General features: G+C 39.0%; 1 protein-coding gene across 1 annotated transcript in view; it reads left to right on the forward strand.

The window, feature by feature from the left end:
* Nucleotides 1-12,382, forward strand: part of Sifr (SIFamide receptor) — a 58,221-nt gene that overhangs the window by 32,064 nt on the left and 13,775 nt on the right. Inside the window, exon 2 of the mRNA XM_072010080.1 lies at nt 7,541-7,640. Coding sequence (XP_071866181.1) covers nt 7,541-7,640 — 100 coding nt within the window. The remainder of the gene's footprint in view (nt 1-7,540; nt 7,641-12,382) is intronic.

The raw sequence follows: 12,382 nt of genomic DNA on the forward strand, positions 1-12,382 counted from the left end.
CTTTCCGATCCAATGGAATATTAAACAGGAACATTTGCGCAATGGAAGTACGTTTATTACAACTGTTTCAGAACATAAATTACACTGCATTGTTTCGAAAACACATTTCGTTTGTCAGAACAGATATACGTGCGAACGAAGTGAATATAAATACGAACGACTGAGTTTTTCGTAAGCGTTTCCTTGAACTTAATACCGTATTTGTGTTTTAAGCGAGCTGGATTCTTCCAATCTTTTCTCCGTCGATCATATACATACATGTAACGCGTGATAAACTTTTTTTTCAGTCAAATCTTTTGTCCCGAAGAAATTACGCGCAAAAACGATCGAGAATAATTTATCCGTTTCTTGCTACCCCGTAACAAAAGAAAAAGTAAAACTAGTCGACCTGAGAAATACGTTAGATCCGCTACAAATGAATTTTAGGCGGGCGTTTATCTACGATCTAAGTGTATCTGAAAATTTCGCAATAATAATAAGCATTAGATCGGATCAGTGTGAATAGATTACTTGCGGTTCTGCACAATCTACTATCTTACGAAAGATTGCCAATTGACAAATCGATAAAAAGAGTAAAAGTTGTTTTAAACCAACTTTTAAAGACCGAGATGGAAGAAAGTCACGAATGCTTCGAGGAAACGTTCATTTTCGAGCTAGTCTCTGCGAGTTTATAAGAAAGAAAAGTTAGCAGAAAAGGGGGCAATGTAACCAGATGTCTCGAAGTAAAGATACGCAAGTATCGAATTTATCATCCAAATATTTGGCGATAGAATTCCGAAGGTTATTCCTATGCAACAAGTTTCGATACAACGATAATTTCAATATAAAGTATCGATGGTACATTTGTCCGAATTACCAGGCAACAGGCTCGTAATTAAAGTTACGAGAGGAAAGGTCCATTTTGCCTGCGCGTTCGTTCTCCGGCGTTTGCCCGTTTATTTGACCGAGCTGGTTCCTTTTATCTCCGTGGAACGGTGCATACTCAGGTTCGGTGGAGGTGTCCACCAGAGCGTAGACGGTGAAAGTAAAATACGCGAAACGTGGAAACGCACGCGCATAGGAAACTAAGGTTCCAAGCGATCGGGAAATTTTCACATTTACCTACATAATTTACAGGCGTGCATGACTTTGCCCTTTCGATCGAGTCTGTTCCACCTCTTGCCTTGGAATCTATGGTGTTTCGTAGCCTTCTTCTTTCGTCTCCCATCTACCATAACGTACTTACGCTAAAGTCACACGAAACGGAGCGGATAATCTTAAACGGCTCTCCATCGGCTTGCCAAAATTTACGAAAAGAACAAGCTTTGCTAACGAGGTAAGAAGCAAGGAAGTAATAAAGAGATAACGACAAGAAATAACCAGGCTAAGGCTAAGGTAGGTAGAACGAAATGCTACACGTAAGTAGAATGACAAGCTAATCCAAACCACTGGAATTCGAGTAGGTAACTGGAAACCTTTGCCAGAGTGAATCTGTCATTTACTCGACTCGAAATATCCCTGCAATTCCTACGTCCGTTCGATACACTAATCGAGTCATTCTGCTTCGATTAATTTGCCAGACTAAGTCGTTCTACGTCCTTCTTCGCTTCTTTATATTCTTGGCGCTTTACTTCTCGATTCTACGAAACGAGGCATGGTAATTAGTCGTTAGAATCGCCAACTAACGAAAGTACACGGTCTCGCGTTAATCATTTTTCTAGGCCGGAGATCGTTCGCCAAATTACAAATCGCCTGCTGTCGCCGGTTCCGTTGTTTCCGACGGAGGTTGACGCTCTAATCGTTTTAATTTTCCGTTTGATCGGTAGTTCGCGTAATTGGGCGGAGAGATTTTGGACGGCGTGAAGAAGTGCAGACAAAGTATGGATAGAGCATCATCCGTTCGGCAATCAAAACAATCGGAATTCCGCGTACACCCGGTAAACGTGAAACGAATGTTGCACTGATTAAAAATTGCGGATGTCCATAGAAATACTTTCTACTCGAGACTCGAACGAATTTTGAATTAAAGTAAAATATATCGAGCTTGGGGAATCGTTCGGTTTCTCTGTCGCGATATTTAATTTTAATCGAGATTCGACCAAGTATTATTTTAGTTGAGACGCAATTTAAAACATCGATTCACTTTCAGAGAGAAATCAAATATTTAATATCGTGTTGTCCATTAATCACGCGACGCGATATGTTTGAATATTTATCAAAGTATATACACTAATAGATTGTTATCATTTATATTCACGCATTCGTTTGGTCTTAATTACCGTTACAAATTGAAAACGGATATCGAATGCGATCAAACTTATTGTCCTTTAAACATTTTACGATAACAACGATTAATCGCTGATTGATTGGAATAGACCGATCATCGATTACGTAGTATCGTATAAAATTGCAAATTAAATGAAGCGAAACAACGTTATAAAGAGAAATATACTTGGAGCGTCGATCAGTTTCTTATTTAGCCGATGGAAATGTTCGTTGGAAAAATAGTTGCTCTCAAAATTTCTTTCCCTTTCCTTTCTCGTTCTATCGATTTTTAACGTGCGAAACAAAGCTGCTACTGGCACGCTCGTTCGAATGCTAATTCGTTTATCTATCCATCCTTGGAGCAGGTAACATGGCAGCAAAATTGATCGGTCAGATGGCTGCTTAAACGAGTGAAATCGAATGCTCGAACGAGTACTTTCATTGGTCAATAATTCACGAGCAATAATTTGATTTCATGCAATTGGCAATCTTTCTCGCGATAGATCGTCGTGATTCTTACGAATCCGTAGAATGGAAACTATTCGAATAACCGTAGCGAAAATATATAAAGGAATATTAATTCGTACGAAAGCGAAGGATTTGACGATTTAAAAATGTTTTAATAGCTAAAGTAAGATAGTATCGTTAAGGCTATCGACAGTTTCATAAAACGTTAGCATAAAACTGAACGCGTTACACGGTATACTACATAATTTTACATACTAATTAAGTCATAACCAATATTTGAATATTCAAAAACGCAACAAATGTTTTATATCGTTTGATTTTGATATTTCAAAGTATATAGTGGTTATTTCAATATTCTAACGTAGTATCTCGTATAGCGAGTTAATTAAACGCTTTGATACCTCAGAGCGTAATAGATATCGCGTGAAACAAAGTGAAATATTCTATGGTAATTATCCTATTATTTGAAATTATCAGAACGAATCAGAAGATCGTTAATACGACGCAAAACGTTTCATAAATCACTCGGTAAAGCGATACTTTGCGAAATATCGTTATGACAACACGTTTCTATTAAACAACGATCGTAATACCAATTAATAGAGCAAACACAAGTGAAACGGAAACAGAATCTTACAATCGTAAATTAGTCGCAATGGAAACGAGCTATGATATAAGCTACGATACGCGCCGTGTATCTCAACGTACGAGCAAAACGCTTTATAAAATACGAACACGTAACTCGGGGATGAATACGATGCAGAGAAATAACGAAACAAATTCCAGTAAACGTTTGTCCGATTTGACCTTGTTTTCAAAGTTGCAATCGCTTTTTATGATATCAAAACTTGCAGTTTCGAAGACGGAGATTCTTAGATATTCGCAGTCATAACGCTTCTCGTATCGTGCATGATTTCTCTATTTATCGATTCTTTCGTAATTCTTCCAGAATCGCTTTCTTTCTGCTGCTTCTATCGCCCCGTTTGTTGCGTGTCGAAATTTTTATATAGAGTCTTTATAGAAACTAACGGATCGTGGGGTGAAAGCGATCGCGACTGGTTTAAAGAATTTTTTTACATAAAACATTACTCGAGGATATTTTAATTATCGTATCCTAAATAATAGTTAATTTATTCTTAAAACAAGAATTAGAAGTTTGTCCTCCCGCTTCAATTATCCTACCTAGATACACGTCTAACAAAACGTCTAACGAAACATTTACATATAATTTACATATAAGTAGGTACGTGTCGTATAATTACACGTATACATAATTATAATCTTTTTTCAGACCAATCGATTCCTTGAAACCAGTTTCCTCTCCATTTTTACTTACAGCGTCTTGTTCAAATATCACATTCGGTCGTTTTAATTCGCCAAATCACGGTATATATGCGCATATGTGTACGTAGAAACGAAAAGATACTATTATATAATAATATGAAACGAACAGCGTGGCAATTAAGACGCGTGTTGTAATAACCTTCTCTCCGATTGTATCTTGTAAACTGACCGTGGCTGTGGAGTTAGCCCCGTTACTCCAGCCAGCATTTATCGTTAATAGCCGATAATATCTCGCGTTAATCGCACGAGGAATGCGTAAAAAGTTGTCCCGTTTTTCGTCGCGCATGAACATGTTCACGAAATTATTCGTGTTGCAAATTATGCTTGCTTCTGAATCGATCTTATAATTTAGGAATTTCTCTCCTCTTATCCTCCGCTTTGTTCTCACGTTTCTATTTACGTGCGCCTTAAATTTTTTTTTTTTTTTTTTTTTTTTTTTAGTATCATAGAGTTACGTCGAAGCGATTAATATATCATTCCAATCTTTTAGCGGATAATTAAACCGATAATTGGTAAAATTTATAAATATGTATCTGCTTGAATAAATTGATCCACCTTTGTTTATTTATTACATAAGCTCTTCGATATCGTATTACTTTATTGCCGTTTCTCAATATTTTGTACCTATAAAAATATGAGATACTGGCACAAATATCCGCTGTCTAATAACGATAAAGCGGTGGTTGCGTCCCGTAGATTTCTACTCCCGTGAAACAGGCAGCATCCGTTTGAAATTCGCGAATGAGACGAAAACAATACGTCGGAGTTCTTCGAGTTTGATACGATTCGGCCCTAGGTTTCGTGCGCTTGCATACAAGAGGCAAATTTATTCAATGGAAAAGTTGGTACACGTCGGATTGTCAGGATGCGATTGATCGAGAGTGAGCCCCGAATTTCGATGGATTTCGCGAAACTTTCAGGCCAGATTCGTTCTCGATTCCGCGACGGATGCACGTGACATTGCAAATTCGTTCCACGGAACTGCCACATCTTCGATATGTACGCAAGCCTGCGTCGATAATGGGCTTTCATACAAAGGTAAAACGTGGCGTCTTTTCCGATACTTCTGCATATTCCTTTCTTCTTTTTCTTTCTTCGAAGTATACTTTCGCGTTTTCTTTCTTCCATACGAGTCCACCCGTGGCTTCCGAGGAACATAATTTATTTTCCTTCCTTAATATTTGGGACTTCGGAAGCCACGCTGATCGACTTTGTTTTTGTTAATTTCATTACATACGCGAGTACACGACCGATGTTCGATCGTCAACGAACGAACGACTCGCTCCTACGAGTACGTTTATCGTAAGAAGGTGACGTAAAGAATAGAAAATATCGTCGTTTCTTTTTTCTATTTTCCAATTTATGCATTTAATCAACGTGCAGGTATCGTTATCGTGCATTTATTATACGCCACTTAAAGCTCCTCACCTTCGCCCTGATCAATTTCCAGAAAACCGTCGCTACGATACCAACTCCCCCTATTCTTCTTCTCCTTCTTCTTAGTCCCATATTTCTCTCGTGTTCCTCGTATATTTTCACGCGTCAACGCAGCTTCCATCGGACAGCCAGCACGAAATTCCCCTGAGAAGCAGCACGTCATTCGCACGGCGAGGAAATCGCCGTGCAAAGAGCTAGTTCCTTTTTCCCGTCGAAACGGTTCGAATAGCAAGTCCTTTCAAGCTACGTCGATGCCGATTGTGTGGCCTTTTAGCGGCAGTCGAGCACCGAAAGTATTGTGTTGCCAAGTGAAGGGTAAGCGCGAGGCCTTATACATGAGAAAGGAACTTCCCGTAGGCCGTAGATCAACCGTTGCGCGAGATAATTATTTATTCCATCGAACACGTAACCAGCTGATAATCGTGCACGCCGCCTGCGTCAAAAATCCAGGTCTGCGGAATAACGACACCTATTCCTACGTTTCACGTCCTCCCATTCGAACGTTACTCCTATATCTCTCGCTTATTTCACGCTCCTCGACCAGGTATCCGCTAGGGAAAAAATGGGACGCCGTACGAATATCACCAGATATTCGGAGGATCCAGACATCGAGCCCTGTCGCATCCTGCAATTAATATCCGATCAAAGGGGCACGCCGTGACTCGAATTCATCTTGATACAACGGCTCCGAATGGAGTTTGCGATATGGTACACTGGGTTTTACAGGGTAAATGTTATTCATCGTTGCACGAGTGTACCAGCTTGGTACAGTGGATGCGTTGTCCGTTTAAATAAAATTCTGAATACGCGCAGCTTTTTAAATTATCGCGTATTTAACTCTTACGATTAGTCGCGGACGTCCGTATTTTTCGTCGTGGTCAAAGACGCGCAATTTCTCTTGCCATCTTTCTTTTCCGAATCTCCACTTTCCAAGAAACCATTTCATTTTGTTTAACGAAATCTTCTATCCTTTCGAAGCTTTGGCGGCGATCCGCGTTAAACGCTTCGTATAATATTCGCATAAGCTTTTTAATAAACCCGCTACACTCACCATCTTTTAGTTTTAATATGAATTTTCTATCAATCAGTTAATCACGCAGAACACGCGCAAAGAAAGCGACTTCCAGAAGAAAACCTTTTATACAATTTATTGCGATAATTATCGTAAAGAATGAAATTATGGAAACAACTGTTAATCAAAGCCCATCAGAACGACGCGACGTCCGATAGTAGAATTCTTAATTAGATTCCTTCGCGAACGAACAGAGTTCGCGTGACGAAAAAAAAAATTTCAATAGAAAGTTACAAGAACGAAAGTAATCTGTTTTTGCCGCCATGATAACGAAATAAGAAGGAATTGCGAGAAGCTTTAAAACGACATGCAATTACTATACGACATTGCGCTGTATCCAACACGCGGATACATACGTAAGTGCATATCTACTATTCGTTATTATGCAAATGTTTTAACCGCTCTGCATTTACGTTTTTGAAACCAGTTTTCCCGGACAATTAACATCAAACAGCACATCCATGTAAATCACTGCAGACTTTGAAACGTGTTTCCACTTTGAGAACGATATTTCGCAAAACCACGCGAAGATACAAAATTACACTGCGAAAGAATAAGACGAGGTCTATTTACACTTAAAATTATTCTCGTTCCTGCGAAACAGCTCTTTGTTTCAGGAGTAATACTATTAGGAAGGAATCCTGTACTCTTGAAAGCGAAGTATATCGTTCGTTTTTGAAAAGTTGGAATAATTTCAACTAAAGCTACCACATAGGGAAATTGTTATCGAAAATCGTGGAATTCTTGCCTGAAATGGAATTCTTATCTGAAAACTTTCACACGACAAATTACGATTATTTTAAAGTTTTACAACGTCCGTTCGCACTTTTATCGGAAAGAACAACTTTACGACGTACGTTTCTCTTTGCTTTCTTTCCTTTTCCCTCCAAAAAGAACGAAAGTCATTTTCGGCGAAAAGCGCAGTTTTACTCGATCGTCCGACTTTGAACGATAAACGGTGAACTTGTGTTTCAGCATGGTTCCTGGGATGGTTCATGTGTAAAGCCGTCGCTTATATACAAGGCGTTTCCGTGGCGGCCTCTGTCTACAGCCTTGTTGCGGTTTCCTTGGACAGGTATGTACTACATGTACATTGAACTTTTCAAAGAATGATTTCATCCATGTTCGCCGACGCTCGCCTGACATTCGATATACAACGCATGGTTACCGTAAAAGTCGTTTTAATCTTCCCATTTTATCCTCCAACATTCTTAAATTCTCTTTCGCGTAAAAAATAGTTTCCCTTGAAATTCATACATTTTCCTCTTTCTTTTCTCTCTCTCTCTCTCTCGTTTCAAAAAATAAGCAGATCGAAAGATATAGAATACTGCTTCGTCGATGATGCTTTTCTCAAAATCTTTCGACTGACAACACTTTTACGAAGTACGGAAGTACATTGTGTTCAGCGACGATAAAATTTCTCATCTATATTTCATCTTCGAAATGGAACTATCCAAAGTCTTTTGGTTCCTCGCCGGCACAACAAACTGCGATAAATTAATACAATAGTCCCCATTCGTCTTTCTGCCCCTCTTTCTATCGTAATAAATCAGAAGCAACTACCGATCAACCCTTATTGTTAGCTACTCGAACCGCTGAGAGATGGGATTAAAAAGAAGGAGGATGTTTTTATCCGAAATGAAGAACGAAGTGATTCTCGAAATTTCCTGGAAATCGGATTCGCGTGTCTCGATAACGTGGTCTCGATATAACGACGTCGTTTTAATGGCAACTCGCTCGAAGTTCTGAAATCTATGTAACTTATCTACAAAATATTAATCCGTACGAATATAAAATACGAATTATGCGTTTAATGGCAAGCAACTAGTTTCAACGAACGATCGCTTATTCCAGTCCTTCGTTTCTAACATCCGACTATGTCCTCTTTCTTCGCGAGAAGAAAAACTAAATAATCATCGGTTTCGATCGTTCGAGACACCTTGTTATCGAGATACCTTGCAGCTAGAAAAGAAAACAAGATAGAGAACGAATATATGGCATTGTCGTATGTATGTTGGGAAATCACAGACGTCATTAACGCATATTCTTCCATGACATATTTATTTCTCATTTACGTAGCCATGTGTAACAATCATAGGTTGGATTACGGGAGGTTACGCGTATGTTGGGCCGCGTACCTCCTGGTTATTATGACATTCTAGCTGCTCGTAATCGGTGTTTCCATTAACATCGTAATAAGACTGTACGACGAGAAATATAGCATCGAATGGCCACTCGTTATTTCTTAAGAGAGCGAAACCTCGAGTCTATAAACACGAAAAATTCGGACCAACATTTTATAGACATTAAGATATTATCGGATTGGTGAAAATGTAACGTTTGTTTCCAGAATGAGAACATAAATTTTTTTTTGTTTAATTTCTTATACTAATCCACTGCTTTTTATAATCTTATTCTACCATTTCATAAGCTTCTTAGTCCACCGAACAAATTTTATTTAACACCGTCGTAAAAATAATCGATGATATAGTTCAGAAATTCTCGAAAAGCGGCGTTTCAATCAGAAAATTAAGACGTTTTCATTCGATGGTTTGAATGATAATTTTACGTTTTGACGCTGGAAGATAATGAGAATCGTGCCGTAAATGCGTCTTATCCACTCGTATGTTTACCGTCGAATCAAACTTTTAGGAATAAAGTAACGACACAGATTCTTTTACATTCCTCTTGTACATGGAGTAAGAAAAATCAGGTCGAACGAGAATTCAAACCAAAGCTTTCGGTCAAAGTCGAGAGCCGTGTCCCGTAAGCACGATTCGAAGAAACGATGGAACTTTACGGCACACCTAGTACTTTTACCAGGGAAAAACGATTACCGAGATGCAGATATGAAAAAAATGATAAAAAATATAGGTTGTCCAAGTAACGAAATGATAGCAAATGTAAAAGAAGAAAAACAAGGGATCGGAAGTATGCGAAACATATGACAGAATATTAATCGGACTACGAACAGGATCTAACTCTAGGGAGAGAAAGATTTCCATGATACGTATATTACAAAATCATTCCCATGCACACATCGATAAGAAGAATAAAGCGAGCCTCTTTTACTCGATCTTTACATAATCTCGCTAACCGCGATCTTCAATTACTTGATCATACGATAAGTTACCTAGGCATGACGTTTATCATATGAAAAATCTTCGATCGGTTATAATTAGTCGGTATAATTAATAGGGAATAGTATTGATAATATTAATCGTTAGAAGATGAAGATAAAGACTAAGTAATATAATACCTAATTTTATTCTTTCGTCGATATCTACATCTAAGATGTTATAGAGGTAAAGCGAAGTAAAGAATTTCCGATCAATTTATTGTTTGTTATAAATATTTTCTATAATCCTGTAAACTTCGTCCATAATTGAATAAAATCGATCGACGACTCTTACCTCGGTATCTTTATCGTTCTCCACGATCCGAATGGCCTGTTGCCAGCAGCAAGGAGATAGACAAAAGGAACGCCAGGCGTCTCGCGAATAGAATTTTTTTTTTTTTTTTGTTAGACGCTCGAGGCCTCCTCTTTACATCTAAAACGAAACGTTTGGCATCGTTCGCGAATTCTGGCGTCGTTCGCGAATTCTGGCGTCGTTCGCGAACCTTGCCAACGGTTTCGTGTCGTCTCTCGGCGACGTTTAAATTTTCCTTCCGTTGAAAACGCGAAGCACGCTGAGCGAAATTTCTCGGAGCGAAGCGAAGGAAGAAAGTGCGAGCCGCGTTTCGAAGCGACCATTTTGTACTAACGATATTCAAACCGATATGAGTCTCGTAGTGTTGCAATAAAGATAATATACGTTTAACCGAAGCCAACAACCTGGACGAGTTTCACTTTTTTTCGCAAGATGTTAAATGCGGTGAAGAGGGCAACGCGGATGGAGTCGTTTGGTGAACGCACTTTGCGATTCTATTGCCTAACTCGTGCAAGCGATCGATGAAGGAAATCGTTGTCTGGTCGAGTTTCTTCGGCGCTAGTTCGTTCGTCGCGATGATCGGGAAATGTTCGGGAAAGTTTGGTATACGAAATGATCCAAACAAGGAATTAGAAGAACAAGACAATACATATGTAGAACGTATTCTTCCTTCGTAAGACGAAAGAACTTCGTATCTCTGTTCTTGCAACGACGCTCGTTCTAAGCCGGCTTAAAGCGTCACGAACTGCTCCCTTGGAGATATCGACTTTGTTTCGATTTTTGAATCGAATAGTTCAGGCGAGCTAACTACCAAAATTTCCAGCTGATAGATCGTATTTTGATATTATATGTGATATATACATATATTATAGTTCTTTGTCTATAAGGGATAGTTTAAAAAATTCAAATCAGACATTACAGTTACTCGAATTTTTAAAATTTTTAAAATCAGTTTAAACATTACGAAACTCGACCGACGATCTTACACGAGTCGCTAATAAACCATTATGATAATTATCACGACAACGAAAAGACAGAAGAAATTTAAATTCGATTAAGAATACGTGGAATACCAAGGGAAGAAACGACTGGAGATCGAGCGAAATGCCCGATAAATGATTTTCTATCAATTTCGCGTCAAACGATCCGACTGGTATCGCGAAATAGTTTTACACGAAGCGATCGATCTTACTGAAATTGCCTGGCAAAAGGGAGCATCGGTGACTCGGAATTGTCTTAGCCTTCGATCAACCCTCGGGCAGCGACGCATTACTCACCCTACCTTCGTTCGCCCTCTTTCTCCTGCTTCTTGCCGCTGTTCCGTCTATAGAACGAACTGCCAACTACGAAAATACATACATCTTCCAGTCTTGTTCTCATATCCACGCGAACATCTTCGACAGAAGCTGCAGCTGACCTATCGACCTGCGTAAATCCACTAACACGAACCCATCCTGGACTTCCTCCTTCTATGCCCACAAATTCACGTCTCGAGCAATTTCAAACGATATTATCGCAGCTTGATATACACGGCGGGTTTAAGATAGATTTGGAACACTCCCTTTGTCTCTTCAATGCTGCGACTAAGTTACGCAAGACACGTTGCTACGCTGTAACGTAATCGTTGCTCGTACCAAAGAGGTACGTTATTTACTCGAGAAAGAAAGGAAAGAATGGAAGATTTACGAAAGGTTTGTCATCTTGTTGCATCTAAAGATACACTACGGCAAACCGTATAGCATGCTTTACTTTCAACTTAATCTATGGTAATCTATAAAGTATCCCTAACTTATACAAATTTCTTTAAGCATCGCATACGTCGAAGCGTCAACGACTTTTTTCCTATCTTTTTTTCCGCTTTCAAGATCTCGAAGATCTTTAACAATCCCTTCGATCGGTTTAATATTCGAGAATATAAAATATAAAATACATCGAACGCTGAACAAAGATACTGGAAATAGAAATTATCTACAAGTACTAGGCTGTTTGAACAAACAAGTAATCGAAGATTTATTCGCGAGTAACTTAAGTTAAGTTACAAAAATGTACTACATAATACTCGTTATGGCGTTTGATAGAATTTAATAATATCATAATCTACATAGTCCGGAAGATAGGATAGACGTCGAGATGCCTTTAAGCGGTATCGCATTTCACATTTGATATCGATAAGCAACCCGGCTCTCGTTCCATTTTATTAGTAAACCGGCCATTTCACCGTAAGTCGATCATACTTCGTATCCGTCGAGCGCAGACTTCCGCGTGGTTGACACACGACACCCGCCACACTTGTTACACGTCCAGAGATTTTGATCTTGCACGCACAATAAAGAGAACGAATAACCCGCTCTTGATTACACGCGATTACATCACCAAGCGATCGAAG

The sequence above is a fragment of the Bombus fervidus genome, chromosome 9 (genome assembly GCF_041682495.2).
Source record: "Bombus fervidus isolate BK054 chromosome 9, iyBomFerv1, whole genome shotgun sequence".
NCBI classification, from domain to species: domain Eukaryota; kingdom Metazoa; phylum Arthropoda; class Insecta; order Hymenoptera; family Apidae; genus Bombus; species Bombus fervidus.